General features: G+C 40.0%; 1 protein-coding gene across 5 annotated transcripts in view; it reads right to left on the bottom strand.

Annotated features, from left to right (window-relative positions):
- The window catches only part of VPS13A (vacuolar protein sorting 13 homolog A), a 109,681-nt gene extending 105,310 nt beyond the window's left edge, over window positions 1–4,371 (bottom strand). For all 5 annotated transcript variants that reach the window (XM_064736814.1, XM_064736813.1, XM_064736815.1 and 2 more), the window contains exon 1: window positions 4,224–4,371. In XM_064736814.1, coding sequence (XP_064592884.1) covers window positions 4,224–4,323 — 100 coding nt within the window. In that variant the 5' untranslated portion in view covers window positions 4,324–4,371. The remainder of the gene's footprint in view (window positions 1–4,223) is intronic.
- Between the last annotated feature and the right edge of the window lie 15,321 nt (window positions 4,372–19,692).

Below are 19,692 nucleotides of genomic sequence, written 5' to 3'. Positions count from 1 at the left end.
AACAACATTGTCAGCTTGTGAATATCTCTGATGACTTAACACAAACATCTGCTTTTGCTAGTCATTTCCCACTTCTTTGTGCTGTTAATTATTTCTGTTTAAGCATACCCTCTAGAGACAAGCTGCAAGCCTTTGAGGATCAGGGTCTGCCAAATACCTCATCTATTGACATCTATTGTAAAATGGATCGTGAAAGACAGTAAAAACTACTAGACATTATGTATCCCTCAAGTGAATTCAAATTGCTGTTATGTAAGGGGAGGGGAGGAGGTTGCGCCTGCTCTACCGAGACAGGGCAAAATAAAAAAAAAAAGTAGTAGTCTTTCACTGTAATAATAGTTGTAGCCAAAAAAACCCAAAGTGTCTGTGTGCTCACAAACATGCCAATTATCTGCCTATATCATCTTACTAACACAGGTACCCCAAAAAGAGACACCAGCTACTCAAATAATAAGTTGTGTTAAGTAAGACATGCTTGAGAAATTACCTAACACGCAAGTGTGCCAAGTCAACCAAGATTTAAGTTTTTTAAAGGGCAGTACAGAGGATCTGACCAACACACTGAAAAATAGCATCATGAACTGTCATTAAACAATTGTCTGGTCTTTCAGTACTGGATATGTCACTGGCATTTCACTTCTTGTCAAAGGTAACTGATAACTGCATACATCTCACATTGCTGCAAGCATCTTTTCAAGTATCTTAACTTGACCAGGTCTAGAGCATTCAAAAATATCTAACTCACCTAAATACTTATCCAACGTGTTTATCTAAGCCTAGTATGTGCACACTCGTTAGCACAGTTCATTGAAACTATCTTTCTTAGTGAACATCAAAAAGAGAGGTTCAAGAACACTGTCCTTCCCACTATCAGCTATCCAATAGCTTTCTCTGATGGCTGCCTAACACAGTAGTCTTTTACCTTGCTTCATATTAATGGAGTTCCTTAGGCATATGATTTTCTCCCTTTACACTTTCTTCCAAACCTTGGCTTTACAGTATTGGCTTTACACGTTCAAATTAGCTTTTATACCTGTGTAGGCTGAGCTACCTTAAACTTTCTGCACTGCCTTTTATATTTCAGGTCATTCAGCTCTTGCAACATTCTCAGCCATTATTGTTTTCAGATAGAACATCTTTTTCCAATACTGGGATAGTCTACATTTTTTTACCCTTCAATCTGAAGGGGTTTTAACAAGAAAAAAAAAATAAAATCATTACTGTAATTATCAATGTGTTCATGTATTTACTGGAGCAGCATCATCAAACAACTTTACTACACAGATTGAACATGGAATAGATTTAATAGTGCAGGATGAATTCTCTCATTTATCAAAACCAAGGTTAATATTAAGCATGATCATTAAAAGTCAATAATAAAGCTCCAAATTTACCGAGGCTGAAACGATGTAAAATTGGGTTTTATACATAGATTCAATTTATGAACAGGTTACTAGCCTTAATTCAAACAGGCTAGCTATAAAAAACCACAAGGCCACAATTTGCTCTCTACAGCCTTTTAATATAAACTACTCTGGTTTTTAATCATTCAGAGACAAAAAAAAAAAAAAACATGCCTTTTAAAATAAAAGACTATATATATATATATATATATATATATATAGTTTGCGCAATGCTCCAGCATCCAAAAAGCACTGGTGATTTGTTACAGGGGAAAAAAAACCCAAACAACTTTCCTTTTTTTTTTCTTTCTTTCTTTTAATTTGATGGATTAAAATTAATAAAAATAATATTAAAATAAATTTCAATAGTACATGAACTATGTAAAATTTAGCAATCTTATCAAGACACAAAGGCAAACACTGTAAGAAAACACATAGCTGTAATGGAAATGCTTCCAGAGCACACAGACAAGCACGAAAAGCTATTAAGTTTACACAAGATATGAAAGCCAAAATAGTACTTTTTTAAAAAATACCTTAGTTACAAAATTTTAGTAATTAGCAAGCTAAAAAGATTATCCATAGACTTTAGGTATACTGTGAGTCTAGGGATCTGCTAATCAATGATGCCCTCCATATTAACGTATTCTACTTTTTCTACCGCAGTTACTACTAATAGTTGCTGCCTTTCACATAGCTGAATGCAATATATAGGTCCTTTGAGATATTTGAATTAAAAGAAATATTGCAGATGTACAGACCATCAAACACAATTTAAGTCAAAAAATAGCATCATGTGGAAGACCAGGAAAAAACTCCACAGGTAATGCCTCACCAACAAAACACAGCATTTCTGAGCCTCTTATAGCAAGACATTGGTAGCTCCATGTATCAGTATACACTATAAACAAGTCAACATGTAGAGAAAAAACAATTTTATTCTAATATATATGCACTAGAGAAGTGAGATATTCAGTTTAAATAAAAATATACTAAAGCCTCTAAAATATGAGAACCTCTTGAAGATGAAGTAATAAAAAATAAAATTAAGTTCCACAGAAAAATATGACAGCTGAATATCAAAACTTCATAGTAAAATTGAGGAGGTTTTTTTAGTTTGCTTTTCGGGTTGGATTGTTTTGTTTGGGGTTTTTTTTTAATTGAGACAATGTGCATCTAATCTGTTAATAGTTGCTTCACAGAGGCATAAGCTGCTATAACTAACCATCAGCAACTTAGAGAACTGGAAAAAAGAAGCCTTTACCTTTTTTGCAATGTACAAACATTGCCCAAAACATTTACAATGTTTCATATTTTTCATTAAATGTTCTGTCTTCATTGAACAGAAAGAAGAAACTTGGTAACTTCAGTACACACATAAAGCAATTAGCTTGACACAGTTCTGCAGAAAGCTGCAATTAGTTAAACCTTGCAAGTAAGGCTCACCTAACCAGTAAGAGACATGCGATATTAAGCCTCACTGCTACAGATGAATGACAAATACATTGTCTCCAGCAGTTACATGTGCTGTTGCTGTGTTAAGACTCCTTACAGAGACTGAACTTCACAAAGATGGCATGAACGCCTTGACTAACTAAAGGAAAATAACCACAAAGAGGAAACTAAATAAGGACAGAAAGCAAGGATAAAAACAAAATGTTGCAAAATGCAACAAAAATGATGCAAAAAGCTCCAGGAGAAGCTCCAGAACAAAATCTGGTTAATGTGTATGAGTACCTAGGAATGGAACTGCAGGTAGGCAAATACCTCGAGGATGTTTCACACCTACTGTATGAATGCACCTGTAAAAAAACCCTGAACCTCTGTGTTTGCTTTTGCTGATGCTGCAGACACCTGGGATGCACATGCAAAACTGAGCCAGCACTGATCACAGGCATCCGTCCATAGTCTGCGCCTGACAGACCTTTGGTGCAGCTTTCTTGTAGGTACCTTACTAAGGGTAACTCAGGAGTGCGCATTCAAACAGAACACTTCACTGCTTTCAGAACTAGCATGTTCATTTAATTCTACAGACCACTGCTTACCCCGCCTAGTACAGCTAGGCACTGCCTTTGCTAACACCTAAGGCAGTACCTACTGCTGGTTCTTTAAGGCTATAAATAAAAAGTATTCCAGACCTACAGATGGCAGCGCCAAGAACGCAAGGGATGCCACTGTCATTCGGGGAGAGGCCACTCACCCCCACAAGCACTAAAACGCCGCCAGAGCCCTTGGCGTTTATGCACGGTTTATTTCCGGGCGTGGAAAACGCCCATAAACCAGTTCAGTTTCGCATTCCCAGAACCAGGTCAGGCTCCCGCCTCCAACCTGCCCGCCCGCCAACTCCCAAACTTTCTGCAAGCACCACAGACACCGCGGCCAGTCAAGGTCCATCCCCGTTTAGGAGACAGCACGGGCGGCTCCATATGGAAAAACAAAACAGAAGCGTCGGTTTTGCACTTCGCCTCCAGCACTTCGCTTGGTTTCTCTTGCCCCCGTTCTGCAGCTCCCCCCGCTCCGCTGCCGCCGCCCCCCGCTGCCGCAGCCGGCAGCTCCGCGGACACCACCTCCCAGCCCGCCCGCCTGACCACCTCCGCGGCTATTTTTAAGCAGCCGGGCAGGTGGAGAGGCGGCAGAGTTGTCGGCTGCGCAGGCGGCCTGGCCCGGCCCGGCCCGGCCCAGTCCAGCCCAGCAGCGCCCAGGGGACACCGCCCCGGCCTCCTCCCTTGAGCGGGCGGCAGGGCGAGCCGGCCGGGCAGGAAGGCACGCGGCGGCATGAGGGCAGGCTTGCGGCTCCCCCGCGGCGCGCCAGGCCCGTACCTCCCCAGATGCCCAGCTTCAGCTGGGAGCTGTCCAGGTTCACCACGTAGTCGCCAAGGAAACGGTTCAGGACGTCCACGACCAGGGACTCGAACACCATCCTGCCCCCCGGCCGCCGCCGCACGGCAGCAGCGCCGCCGCCCCGGCTCCGGCCGCTCCCCGCCGGTCCGCCCCGCCCCGCGGCTCGAGGGGGCGGTGCAGCCGTGCCCCCCCGCCCCTCCCGGCTGCGGGAGCGGCGAGGAAGGGGCGCGGCTTGTCCGAGGCTACGGCAGCCGGCGGGGGCTGCGCAGCTTCGCCTGCCGCGGGCCTTCCCCTCCCTGGGCCGCTCCTTACGCACGCTGTCTGCCCGCTCTCGTAAAGGGACGAGTTGTCACGGAATGGGTCAGGTTGGAAGGGACCGCAGGGGATCATCTGGTCCAATCTGCCTGCTCAAGCAGGGTCACCCCAGAGCAAATGATACAGGATTGCAACCAGGTTGTTCTTGAATATCGCCAGTTAGGGAGACTCAACAACCTCTTTGGGGAACCTGCTCAATGCTCGGTCACTGCACAGTAAAGGAGCTATTCCTCATATGTGGGTGGAGCCTCCTGTACATCCGTTTCTGCATGTTGACTCTTGTGCTAGTGCTCGGCACTGCTGAGCAGAGTCTGGATCCGCCCTCTAGACACCCTTTCTTCAGATACTCACAGACCTTGATAAGGTCTCCTCTCAGTTCTTCTCGAGGCTGAGCAGGCCCGACTCCCTCAACCTAAGAGAGGTACTTCGATCCCGTAATCATCTTTTTGCTCTCCACTGAGAGCAAACTAATGCTCTCCATTAGTTTATCCAAGGGATTTAAGTGTGGCATAGCCATAAGAGTTTTTTGAGTATTTTTCTCTTCCCCAGGCTAAGCAAGTATACAAATTACTGCATGTCTTGAGCTGTTCAAAAATGGCTAAGCTATTACTGGCAAAATGACTAAAACAAACTGAATTGAATTTATCTCTGCAAAGAGCTTGACTCCCAGGGGGTTTTCTGGCGTGGGTGTCAGCTGAATTGACTGGAAATAACCAGGCCATGTTTGCCCTGAGTGGCTGTGCTGAGGACCCTGCAGTCACAAGGTTTTTTAAGGAAACTCTCCTGTCTGACCATTCACAAGACTCCCTGACAGTCGCACTCCCGATGCCAGAGACTTTCGCTGCTAGGACCGAAGGGTCTTGACAGCAGGTGGCTTCACTGAAGTGAGCGGCTGGACTTCTTACACACCTTCTGTCAGTGTTTCTGAACCTTTGTATTCAATATAAAAAATTAAACCATTGAGGGAAAGGAATGAGAAAGCTGCCAGATATTATACACTTTTTCATTCTCTTTTACAGAAATAAAAGAATACTGCCTAGCACTTCTGACCTTTCCTTTCACTATGGGATTAATAAGCCTGCTTACCACAACCTGCCGTGTCAGCAATGCCTTGCATCCACCCAATATGCAGAATAAAATAATTTGTTAAGAAGTATCCTGATATAAAGAAATACTTTTTTATCAGGGATTATATTGTTCTTTATTAACACAAGGTAGGGGGAAGAGAGATACTGAAGATTGATAACAGAAAATGTAAAATGCACAGTCTTCTTCAGGTTTAGGTTCCTCTGAAGTTAGTTTGTATTGTTTGGAAAAATTACAATCCCAGCATTTCCAGTTCTTGGGTTTAGTATCTTTTTATATTGAAAAACAGCAGTAATGCCAAAAAAAAATAAAAAAAACAAACACAAAAAACCTCACAGACACACACAACAGCAAACACATTCTCCCACAACTACATTAAAAAGAGATTACTTGGAATAATTAATTGGACCAGAATGTGATCAGCAGCTTGTGCACACCAAATGTAACTGTTTCTATGCACTAATACACATACATGAGAATCTCTATAGAATCTCTACCTGACTTTCTATAAATTTCTTACACAAAGCCAGACATATTTCTTATAAGCTATCTCTAGAGAAAAGGGTGAATACAAGGCTTTATTTTGTGACTACTGCTGACTCTTACCTACTTTGAAATCCTTCACATTTGCAGACTCATCAAGGCACAGGGTTCCATCTTTTTCCCCTTCATTCCTCTTCATGTCCCACACCTCACTAGCACTGGCAGGAGCAGTGTAATTTCAAGCCTAGGCTGGAGAAGCATCTGAGAAGTAAGGAACAGAATGCATCAAATAGTGGGCCATCTGGGGAGTATCCATCCAGTCCCATGAGCCAGGGTTTGACTTTGGCATTTTCACAAAATTTGGGAACTCTGTCTACATACACGACACAATCAGAGCCAACATGTCAATCAGAGGCACCTGGACAGCAGTTTTTCCACTTGAACTCTTATCCTGTAAATTCCTACAGTTTCCATTGAAATCAATTTGTAATCACTCTGCTTTTCCCATTTTTGTAACCAAAGCTGCTGAAGTGCTAGATGGCACTTTACACCTGTAACAAAGCTGTTTAACATGTGACTAGATATTAGCAACCAAGTTTCTGGGTTCCCTGCTCACAGAGTTTCTGCAAGCTGGGTCTGGTGGCCACAGATCTCTCTTAGACAGTGAGGGATTCCTTCTCAGCTTTCTGTTGTCCTCTGTGTGAAGGCTGCTAAGACTTCTACTGAGGTGACTCAGAACCTCACAGGTCTGCCAGGATAACAGGTCATCTTCAGAATACATATTGTTCTCGCTTCAGAACAGTCTCACAAACGTCCTTCTCAGCCACGTATTAGAATTCAGGAAAGTAGATTTGCTCATTAAAAAATAAAAAAAAAAAAAAAAAACAAAAAAAAAAAACAAACAACAACAAAAAAACAAATAGAACCCAGTGTAAAAGATGTTTCTCCTTGGTTTTACTCTCCTCAAAACCTTCTCATTTCCAGTATCTAATGAAGTTACATAATTTTGGGCATACTGCCATGATTCTATGCATTTTCATGTTCATAAATATAAGTGTTCTTATCCTTGTTTCTTCCATGTTGCAGATAATGCTTTCAAAATGATTTTAATTAAAAGAAGCACAAAATGCAGTGAATAGAGCAGGAGGAACTGTGAACCTCCTTATTGTGTCCCCAAAAACCCAAAAGTCTAATCTTACAGGGCTTTCAAAATTTTTGAGCTATTTCTTGGAGAATTTTAGATATAACTGCAGCAAAACCACACACTACAGTGGTGCCTTATTTCCTAAATCTTTCAGAGTCACCTGGTTTTGAATCTCCTTCAGAATCAGCTGAATCATGATGGAATGTTTGCTCTGCTTACACAAACTTTTCCTCAAGACAAGGTGAAATGTGTAAGTCGTACAATCCTTCAATTACACATGCAGCAATGTAGTTACTGCTGAAGCATGTAGTAATCTTAGTAAGTCAGTCTTACTGAGCATGAACTGCTTAAATTGAAACCCAAAGACAAAACCAGAATTTTTTTCCTGCTCGTGCTATGCAATAAAACCTCCAGGGTCTTCTTATCAATAAAACACTTTAGCCAAATTTTAAAGCCAGTTTCTGCAGTTCAAGGAACAAACTAGAGAGTAATTATATTCTTCTTGTCATCATCAAAGGAGTGCATTCAGTCATTTGGTAAAATAGAAACTCTAGAAGTCCAGTAGCCTTGTTTACACTGTCACTGAGAAGACCCTGATCATCAAGCTTTGTTCAACATTGTAGTCTAACATGGCAGTAGACAAAACAGGCTGTACCTCGGGTGCAGATATCTCAGTATAGTACAAGATATAACCTTGGAACAAGGACCATGTGTCAGTCCAAGGAGAGTGAATTCACCACAGTTGCTGATTCAACAGCAGGACATGTTTCTTTATCTCACTTAGTTTTCAGCTGCTGAGCAGCTTATCAGCTAGAAAGTACCACCAAGTTCCTCCCTCCTCTGCAAGGGTGTCAACAGAGCCTGGTCATGGTGTCCCACTCCACCCTTCCTTTAGTTCCCCTGAGACTGTGTTGTGTGGGGGAGGTCACATTCCATCCTGGGAATAGCAACTGTATTTTCCCCTGTACTTTCCATACCATTATCTTTTTACCCCATCATCTTCCCACATAAGCAGTATTCATAGATTTTGCAGTTTATCAATCCTTCTCAGAGTAGGCAAGTGAGGGAAGGAAAGATGTTTTTGTTTGAGAGAATTATGTAGAATTGTTGTAAATTAAGAGCCTGCAAAAGGGAGAAAAAAATCTGAATGGAGACAGAGACAGTATGGAGATGTCCTGCAGACATACAGTTGGACTGTTTTGGTTTTTTTCCATTAATTAAAAAACCATGCTGATGTACAATTCCAAATCTATGGATTATGGTTTCAGACAGACAAAAACTTTTGATGCTGTTTTAGTAACAGCATTAATTTTTTCCATCAAATTGGTTTAAAAGGATTTACAGCTTTATATATTTATATGTAAAGAAAACCATTATTCTATCTAAAAAAATTCACAGATAAAGGATCCCTTTTTTGTTTTATATCATTTGAGAGATTATGTCTCCACCCTTAGTTCTTGCTCCACTACTTTTCTAGATCTTTGATTACTGAAGCCTATCAAAGCATCTTTTACTCTTTTTAAGTATGCAGTTTCACTGAAGCCTAACTCTTAAAATAATTGGAGTTGACAGTGAAAAGGGAATGAGTGAAACAACTACTCAGTTTGAACACACATAGTACAGCAATTGCTTCAGTATTAGAGCACTTGAAATGTTGAGACCTTTCATCCTTTGAATTGTTAGACCCATGTCAAACCTATTCCTACTGGTTTCTCACAGGATTTTGAGAGCTCTATCCTGATTCTTACTTTTCCAGTGTAGATAAAATATAGGGAAAGAACAACTCTAAAGAGTTCCAATTGAAAAAAAGAAACATAGAAAAGAAGGCAGCAGCTTTAGCAATTCACCTTAAAAGTGGCACTTCCCTGGCACCTCCATCACACATACTCTGAAGTTCCCAAACAGTCAAGTTTTGCAGCATTGTCTGTTTTTGAAAGAGTGGCATTAGGTGTCATTCCAAGTGATCCCCTTATTAGCAAAGTAAACAGATATGTTACCACTTATTCCAATAGAAATGGCATTAGGACCCCAATAGGGCAACTCTGAGTACTAAAAATACAAGTAATCTGTATTTGACATGACAAATTTGCACAAGAGGATGTGTAAATAAAATTACTCAGAGGATACAGATGCAATTGACAGAACTGCTCAGGACATGCTACTTGGTATTTTGCATGACACAGACCTCTTTTTGACACAAAGGGAAGGTATATGTTATTTCCTTAGTTTTGAGAAATCAGTTTGTAGAGCTTACTGGCCATCCTTATCTTCTTATTTTTTTATACAGCTCCATGTATTCAACCCCAGTGTACATTCCTGTTGTGCTACACAGACAAATACCCATAATATGCTGCATTATTACCCACAACATGCTGCATATCCTGCTCAACGTGTGGAACTTTGCCTCTGTTCATACATGATATATAATTATTGAACATCTCATTTGTGTTTTAATTAGACACTAAGCACTGCTCTTCAATGAAGCCTGCGCTTCTATACTGCACTCCCACTTCTGTTGTGCTACTGAACCTCAGTTAGGTGATACCATTGTGCTAATGCAGCTGCACACTGGTGATGATCAGGGTTGGTGGTAGCAGTAGTCAACCAGTAGTCTGCATGCTAGTTTTGATCTATAACACTCTTGAGTCTGCTAAATGCATTCTTAATGTGGGAAAATAGGAAGAGAAACAAGAGAGGAGGTGTGTGGTGTCAGATCTGAAGGCCAGCATATGGCTAAATATTTTTCATGTCTTTCAGTTGACCAAACATCAAGGTTTAATCCCAGTTGGCAATTAAGCACCACCCACCTGCTCAGTCACTGCCCTGCCGCAGGATGAAGGAGAGAATCGCAGGTGAGAAAACTAATGAGCTGAGGTAAAGACAGTTTAATAGGTAAAGCACAAACCACACACACAAGCAAAGCGAAACAAGGAATTAATTCATCACTACCCATGGACAGGCAGGTGTTCAGCCACCTCCAGGAAGGCAGGGCTCCATCACATGTAACTGTGGCATGGGAAGACAAATGATACCGCTCTGAAAGTCCCCCCTTCTTCCTTCTTCCCCAACAGCATATGGTCTGGAATATCCCTTTGCTCTGTTGGGTTAGTTGTCCTGGCTGTGTCCTCTCCCAGATCCTTCTGCGTCCCCAGCCCTCACACTCCTGGTCTGCTATGAGGAGCAGAAAAGGTCTTGACACTGTGTAAGCACTGCTTGGCAGTAAACATCCCAGAGTTAGCAACAATGTTTCCAGCACAAATCTAAAACATAACCCTACACTAGCTACTGTGAAGAAAATTATCTCAGCCAAAACCATCTCACCAAACCAGAAATATGACTCTTTATTATGAAGTGTGCATTGCTGGGACTGTTTTGCAGAAAAGAGAGTGGCAAAACTTAAATGCTAGTGAGAAGTCTTAGCCATAATGGAGACTCTGGATCTTGAAGTTGGCATTTTGTTTTTTACAAAATGATTGCAGGAGACAGAGCAAATTATTCATTTTACTGGTTCTGTGAAGGACACTTGGAGTGGAGATGGCACCATCTGGTGGCTGTACACAGATTTCTGTGTTGTTTTCCACACACATAATGTTGGATTGATAGGCTCAAGGATTTTATGATAGTTTATGTTCAAAAAGAGTTACAGTTAATAATTTTAAATTATGTCACTTTTTAAATGAGGTGCACATGGAAAATGTGAATTCTCACAATACAAAGGTAGTTGCATTTGGAGTTGGCCTTGGATTGTTGCAGTGGAATTGGTACTTGGAAAGCACCCTCAGCAGCACAGCAATCATCTAGCATTGAATGGGTGTCATCTATAAGGAATTAGATAAAGACTGTATGATTTTCCCATGTTGTTTATTCTTAGGTACGACATGTAAAAGAGAAAACAGAACTTACTGCAAAGACATTCTTGCATGTATATCTCTGTCTACAGCATAACACAATGTAGATACTAAAAATAATTTCTAGACATCCTAGGGACTAATGCCACATTTGTGTCCCCTTTTCAAAAATCATGGATATTGTAGTCTCTGGAGAGTCCCTGAAGACAAGCCCTTGCAAAACCATTCTTCAAAGTAATATCTGAATGTGGACCATGGTTCTAAATGAAGATAGTTGGACTGCTCGGCTCAAATGGCAAATCTCAGTCCTGTAGTTCCTCTGTATGAGCTTTTTCGTAAAAAATGGTTGTATGGGCTCTTGTACGCCAATGGCCCTTCAGAGAGACCTTGACAAATTAGAGGGCTGGGTGATCACCAGCCATATGAAGTTCAGCAAGGGAAAAGGACAGATTCTGCATCTGGGATGGGGCAACCCTGGATGTACAGGAGAGTGGGGAATGAGACAGCAGCCCTGCAGTAAGGGACCTGGGGGTCCTATTTGAAAGAAATTTGAACATGGGTCAGCAGTGCCCTGGCAGCCAGGAGGGACAACCCCGTCTGGGGGTGCATCAGGCACAGCATCACAGCTGGGCAAGGGAGGGGATTGTCCTGCCCTGCTCTGAGCTGGGGCAGCCTCACCTCCCGTGCTGGGGACTGGTTTGGCACTGCAATATAAGAAAGATGTTAAACTGTTAGAGAGCATCCAAAGAAGGACCAAAGATGGCGAAGGACCTTGAGGGGGAGCCAGTATGAGGAGTGGTTGAGGTCACTTGGTCTGTTCAGCCCAGAGGAGATTGAGGACAGACCTCATTGTAGCCTGCAACTGCCCCATGAGGGGAAGAGGAGGTGCAGACATAGATCTCTTCCCTCTATGACTAATGACAGGACTCAAGGAAACGTCACAAAGCTGAATTGGGGGAGTTTAGGTTGGATATTAGGAAAAGGCTCTCCACCCAGAGGGTGCTTGAGCACTGGAGCAGGCTCCCCAGTGTAGTGATCACAGCACCAAGCCTCTCTGTGTCAAGAAGTGTTTGTACTAAGCTCTCAGGCACATGGTGTGATTCTTGGGGTGTTGTGCTAGGAGCTGGTCTTGATGATCCTGATGGGTGCCTTCCAATCCAGCATATTCTCTGATTCTGTGATTCTCTGATACTGGGTCAGGTGGCTCAGAACCTCTTTCGTAAAGCTGTCGCACAGGTTTTTTATGAATCTTCTGTCCCGGATTGTACCATCTGTGTGATGTTCCCAGTTGATTTCTGGTAAGTTGAGGTCCACCATAAGGACAAGGGCAGTTGACTTCAGAGTGTCCTTTAGTTCCTCAAAGAATAATTTGTCAGCATTATTGTCCTGGCTGGGAAGTCAGTAGCAGACACCCACAATGACATCCACATTATTTGTTAATCCTTTGATCTTACCTAATGTCTCTCATCTTTGCCATCTGTAAGCTTCATCGATTCTATTATTGTCATTATGTAGAATGCCACCTCCCAGCCTCTTCTGTCCTGCCTGTAACCATCCAATACGACACTCCTATCCCATCACAAAGGTGATTTATTGAAAACATTGTTCTAAAACTGAATAGGGTAGGCTTTAAGGGGTCACAATGCTAAAGAAAATTATATGCTCATTAATAATGGTATGTTATCATGCATGCATTTTGGATTACCAGACCACTAACTTTGTTGTATATGCACATTAATTAATCTGTTTTCTAGAAATAAAGATCCTAGTCTATTTGCAGGTCTAACTTATTTATAATTAGCTGGTAGGCCCTTGTGTCATTGTTTGGTACTCCCATGCCATGTTTTCTGATGTTTTGAACCTCAATTTAGGGCCTTGTCATTTAGAATTTAGGGCCTTGTCTCCCATTTCATGCCCCTGCTCAATTCTAGTTGATTTGGCCCTTGGAAGCTGCTTTAGAATTCTTCAAATTTCCCCTTCCACTGGTCCTAGTACTGCATTAAGGTTGACCTTCAGTGTCCAAAAGTATGCTGTGCTCTGCATATCAAAAGTGCTTAAACCCAAAGTGTGTTTTACTTTGTTTTGGTGGTTTTGTTGCTGAATCTAGTTTTTATACTGGTTTTTATAACTTATATAAATTTAAATTACCCATACATATAGAAAGACTATACATGTGTATCATAAATGGCATTATATAGTAAAGCATATCTGTTACTGAAAGCTTACCAAATGTATTCTTTTTAACGTCTATGCAACATTGCATCTATGCAACATCTGTTGCATCTATGCATATATGCAAAATATGCATTATCAGTATTTTCCCTAATTCCTTTTTTGTTGCTGTTGTCAAAACTTAATGTATGTTTTTTGTAGAATTGAACCTGTGAGATATGAATGTTTTCAGGAAATTGCAAAGTAGATTAGTAGCATTTAATTTTGTGTTTGTACCAAAGAAGTATTTGGGTTTGAAGAGCAGTACTTTTTGTGGGTTTTTAGGAAACCAGAAGATGGCAGCAAGTGTTGATCAGAATTTTGTGCCACTGAAACTTTTCACACCTTCAGAGCAAATCAATATCCTTTGTAATGCAATTATTTGCTTTGAATGTGATGTGTAGCAGAAAAGAGCTAATTTACATTTGTATCAGTACCATTATTCTTGCACAGGGAAGTAAGAGGGCTAATCCATTTCAAACAGATTTATCCATTTGAAAAGACTAATACTGTGAGGGGCTATCAGTGTGCACATGCCAAAGAAATTAGGCAATAATTGCTGAGCACATGAATACAAACCCACGTGTATAGTGACTTTTTCTATTAGTACTTCCATCTCTGGAGCTTTTTGCAGCATGCATTTTCAGGATAGATGCGTTTCTGAATAGGCAGGCATATCAATGGTTGAAAGTATTCATGGTGATGGAAGATAACCTTTTATGTTGATTTCAGGATAGCTCAGAATGAAGGAAGTGCTTCCATGGATCTTGGTGGTCTGATTCTGAGGTCTAATTCTTCTCAGTGCATCAGTCTGTTTCTAATTTGGCAGGGTAGATAGGATTGAACCAGCAGACAGAGATGCAGGAGGTTTAATGTTTTCTTTCTGGATTTTGAGTACTTTGTATAATGTTAGTTTGTGGAAAGGTAGGAAGAAACATGAACCCTCTGCACAGTTTAATCAGAACTCAATGGAATAATTTTAAATACTTTCTGGAAATTATCTCCTGGACCACATGTTAAGGCTAGCTTTGATAGATAGCTCAACAGATCTTGGTAAAGTTCAGATGAGAAGAATGCTCCCGACTTAATATAAATGACCATGGATCAGAGAGGAGTTGGGAGAGAAATACTATGAACCTCACAGGTAATTAAACAGTAGTTCTGTCATATAAGCATCCTTCAAAGTGCTTAAATTTGATGAATTGCGTGTAACTATTTTGATGTAAGGTTTAAGTACTATCAAGAGTGACCTGGAAGCCACTTACAGTTTGAAAAACCTGCTGCATATCTTGTCTCATCTAGGCCTTCCTAAGTGTGAAGAATCTTCATCTATTTTCTCCTCAGACAAACCATCCCATAACTTTGATTATGCCCATGTCTTAAATTTGTTTTTCCACTTTTCCTGTTCAAGATACACATGAGCCATGAGTGAATAGTGATATTGATGTTTATTCAGTGACTTAGTGATGCTGCCTGATATTCTTTTCCTATTAAATCATGACATTTGACTTGGTTTTCTGTGTCTGCTGGTAGTCCAACAGGCATACAGTGAGGGAAGGAAATAAAAGCAAAATGCAATTCAACTGAAAAAAAGTAGTATTTTTGCACATTGCAGTATCAGTATGTTCAGGAATTAATTTCACTTCTAAATAGAACAGCTGTGAAATCTTTTTTTATTTTTTCTTTGTCGAGTAAGTAGAATAGTGGGGGGAAAATGGATGAAACTTGTGAACTCCAAGGTAAACTAAGTGGCCATACTAAAATTATAGGAATAAAAAAAAAAAAAAAAGACCATATTTGTTGGACAGATGTCTGTAAAAAAGATTCTGTGTTGCACTGGTTAGGGGAATGGGGGAATGTTAGCAAGAATTGTTGATGGATCAGAATGCCCATCCAGCTGGTAGAAAAACATTTTAAAAATAGTGGTTTGAAAAATGTAAATATTCAAATGTCTTAAATGACAGTATCACCCATCAATATTATAAGATTGAAAAAGAATAAAGGTTATTACACCTATCTGATATAAAAGATAGGTCATGCTGTAAAGTAGGTACGATTTATTTCCAAAATTAAATGCAGTAGAGGAAGTACCACAACCTTTTTATTTGGTCCTTCAAGACCTTTCTGGTTTAGAGACAAGTTATCAGATTTAGACAGGAAGTAATTACACTTTTTTTCCGCTAGTTAATTGGTTTGTCAATTGAATTAGTCAGTTTGATTCTTTGGTTCACTGTGTGATTGGTGAAACTGTGAGAAACTTCTCTCACTTCCTAATATAACAATGCTGTAACAACAATTCTAAAATAAATCCACTATCCCCATTAAATATGCAGGCCCCATTAAATAAATAGGTCTTAGAATATGTTCTTTCATAACACATATTGTGACCAGCACTGTTCTTGGCAACACAGATAGGGTGATGAATTGCACCCTCAACAAGTTTGTCAACAGCACCAAGCTGTGTGGTATGGTTGACATGCTGGAGGGAAGGAACGCCATCCAGAGGGACTGTGACAGGCTTCAGAGATGGGCCCATGCGAATCTCATTAAGTTCAACAAAGTAAAGTGCAAGGTCTTGCAGCAGAGTTGGTGCAATCCCAAGCATAAGTACAGTCTGAGTGAGAAATGGATTGAGGGCACCTCTGAGAAGAAAAACTTGGGGGTGTTTGTGGACTTGCAGTTCATTGTGTGCCTACAGCCCAGAAAGCAAATTGTATCCTGGGCTGCATCAAAGGCAGTGTGGCCAGCAGGATAAGAGTGGAGTCTGTCCCTTTGCTCTGCTCTGCTCTGCTCTGCTCTGCTCTGCTCTGCTCTGCTCTGCTCTGGTGAGACCCCACCTGCAGTGCTGCATCCAGCTCTGGGGCCTCCAGCTTGGGGAAGACATGGATCTGCTGGAACAAGTCCAGGGGAGGACGATTAAATTGATCTCAGGGCTGGAACGCCTCTCCCATGACCACAAGCGGAGAGAGCTGGGGTTGTTCAGTCTGGCAAAGAGAAGACTCCAAGGAGACTTTATAGCAGCCTTACAGTCCCTGAAGAGGGCCTGCAAGAAAGAAGGAGAGGGATTCTGTACAAGGGCATGTAATAGTAGGACAAGAGAAAAAAGCTTTGGGATGAAGGAGGTTTATGTTAGACATTGGAAGAAATTCTTTTTCTGTGAGGATGGGGAGGCACTGGAACAGGTAGTGCAGAAAAGCTGTGAATGCCGAATCCCTGGCAGTGTTCAAGGCCAGATTGGGTGGGACTCTGAGCACCTTGGTGGTGAAAAGGGTCAATTTCTTGAACCATGCGTCTTGTGCCATGCTGGGTTCGTAGGATCCATTCATTTACTTTAGATATTTTCTAGTGCTGTTCAATCAATTGGTGGAATAAGAGATAGGTAATTGAGAATGAGTGTCAAGTAGTGTCAAGATTCCTAGTTCATAAAGTTGATAACTCTTTGTGTGATTACATTAGTCCCTTTACAGCTGATATGGTTTCTGGTCTCCCTCTCTACAAACCTTTAAAATAAGAACATGTATTACTCAACAAATACCACATCTATACTAGCACTGTTTTGCTTCTGGGCAACTACAAATTTGCAGAAATTAAAACAAGTTAGACCTTGATTTTGAAGGCATATTTTTTCTAATAAGAAAAAAACCCTAACCAAATAATTAATTCAAATCAGTGAAGCATGAGGACATCTCATTTGATTCTTTAACTATATGTATGATAAATTCTGATGTCTAGTAATGTTTAATTGTTCTGCCTCTTCTATTTTTGGTTTACCTTATCGATCATTTCCATTATTACTCTCCTACACAGTCTTTCCTATTCCCATCCAAATTAATTTCTTAGTACTCAGTGGAATATAAAGCCTCTGGAGGGTGATTCACTTTTGTGGTAAGACAATTGCTTTTTGGATTACTTAACCAGTAGGGCAATAATGATATAAGCAAATGCACCCCAGCTTCTCTTATTCAAATCTACACAGAAAACAGGTTTTACCACCTGAGGATATGATACATTGAAAATAAATTTTAAAAATGTTTTAAGGTGCAGATGTTCCATTAAATGTATCCTGGTGACATTGAAGCACATCTATCATCTCTAGCTGCCCTACTGGAAAAGACTATAATAGATTTTTGTCTTCACAGAGCATAAAGTGCCAAAAACCTAGAAGGCCATTTTGGCCAGTATTAAAACTGTCCTGTATTTTCTTGGTACAAAGTTAATCTCAGTGAAGAGGTATACTTTAATAAATAGTACCATTATAGGTACATTTTTTTGTGCTTTTTTCAATTGCAAGAAAAAATCTCTAGTCTGCAGCCCATATGTTTGTTAAAACCTGGTGTTATTTTTTTCATCTGTTTAATAACACGTACTTTTCATTTGGCATACATTTCAGTTGCCCACATCCCAACAAAGCTTTGTTGTAAAGCATCAGTCATTTACATTTACTGTACAAAAATTCACGTCCTCACACAGCTACTGGCTCCCCAAGATTTTCCTCCATTTTCTTTGTATCTTCTTCAAGTATCTTCTTCAAGTATCCCTCACCCTGGCTTTCATAACAAGCTTCAGGAGAATCCCAGCTCCTCCTTCCCTTCCTTCTCCACTGACTTTGTTGTCTTCAGAGCTGTTCTCTCACATGTTCTCACTCCTCTCTTTCAGCTGCTTTTGTGCAGCAGGTTTTTTTTCTCAATTCTTAAATAAGTAATTTCAAAGGCACTAGCACCATCATTGATTGTCTCTGCCTTGGCTTGTGTCAGGTATTGTAGCTGGCATTGGCTCAGTCAGACATGGAAGAATGGAGGAACATTCTAGCACCTTCACTCATGCCTTTTGTCACCCTGATATCAAAACCTTGCCATGCAAACCCAATAAACAGTATTAAAAATATCTTTTGCTCCCTAAAATTGAAATATGTCCGAGTCATATTTTGAGAATACATAATTCTGGGGATATTTAGTACTGCTACATGTCAATAAATCATAAATATATGCAAATAAGTATTTAGCTGTTCAGAGTTTTATTTCAATGTGTTGTTGATCTTTGTATATAAAATAATTATTTATAAAATAAGGTAATATATATTTTATATTTTTAAAACAATAATAGTCATATATATATGTATAAAGGATGCAGCGCAAGTCTTTTGAATTAGCAACTGCTATTCATATATGAAATTGAATGTAACAATGCTTAAATGTAAACTTTGGAAATTTGCCACATATGTTAGCTAATTCCAAGTTGAACATTCACAATACCACGTGAATAAGTAACATTCAGTTACAGCATTCATGACATTAATTCACCGTAGCAATCTGAGCAACTTTCAAATTTGTTTTATAAAGTGAAAGAGTGAGTCAAAACTGAAGAAGACTTTAGCTGTTAAAAGTTGTTTGAAGCCCATTGAGCATGAACCAGACTACTGAATAATGCAGACAAGATAATGAACTGGAGACAAATGAGCCCAAGCCAGCCTCTGCTGAGTGCCAGGAGAATATGTTTATTCGGTAGATTTATTATCTCAACATCTTTTTGCAGTGACCTGCAATTTAGAGAAAAACCACAAAATATTTATAATCTGTGTGTTTTTATTTGTAACTGCAGGACGATGTTACTTTTTATCTAGTTGTCAGTTAAAGATGGTAGAATCAGTTTGCTAGGTTCCTCTTTCAGGTATGTGAAAGCAATTATGAATTTGAATAGGAATCCCAGTCAAGTATGTTCTTTCACAAGCAGTTCAGACTGTTAATTTATCTTCAGGGCAACAAACCCACTAATCTCTGCAAAGGTTGTGTTTTGAGACAGTTTTCCCTTCATAGAAAACCTTGCTTTATAAATATTGTTACTGTTATTTGTTTCATGTCCTATTATAAAAAAGAAGTGCAGGAAACAGTTGCTTAGTACATAAGGACAAAAGGACTTTCATACAGAATTATCATGAAACTCAATTCTTGAATTCGGTAAAATATTAAAGTAATTGGCTGCATTAAGGTTGATTCATCAGAGTCTGTGCTGGGTAGAAACTCCTTCACTTTGCTCTTTCAAAGTACAGTGCAATTAATAGTATTTTTAATTCTTTTTTATCAATTTCCATTTCAGTGATACAGTATTTGGAAAATGAAATTAAAATATTTAAACATATAATTACTTCTATATATTTATATAGTTATAAAGCACATAATAAAGCACTGAAAAGTTTAAAGGCATTTCAGATTCAAATGTCGGTTCCATATATTTTTCTTTTAACTGCATAAACTACTTAATGTCCACTGCTTTATAGTATTTTCCACTTTGAAGCAGCTCCTAGATATACACCATCTTCCTCTTCAGTTCCCAGAAATGCATCCTTCCCAGCAGCAGGACTTTT

This window comes from Zonotrichia leucophrys, chromosome Z, assembly GCF_028769735.1.
Source record: "Zonotrichia leucophrys gambelii isolate GWCS_2022_RI chromosome Z, RI_Zleu_2.0, whole genome shotgun sequence".
Classification (NCBI taxonomy): Eukaryota; Metazoa; Chordata; class Aves; order Passeriformes; family Passerellidae; genus Zonotrichia; species Zonotrichia leucophrys.
Note: the sequence above shows the minus strand (reverse complement) of the source record. Positions and strands in the feature narration are given on the sequence as shown.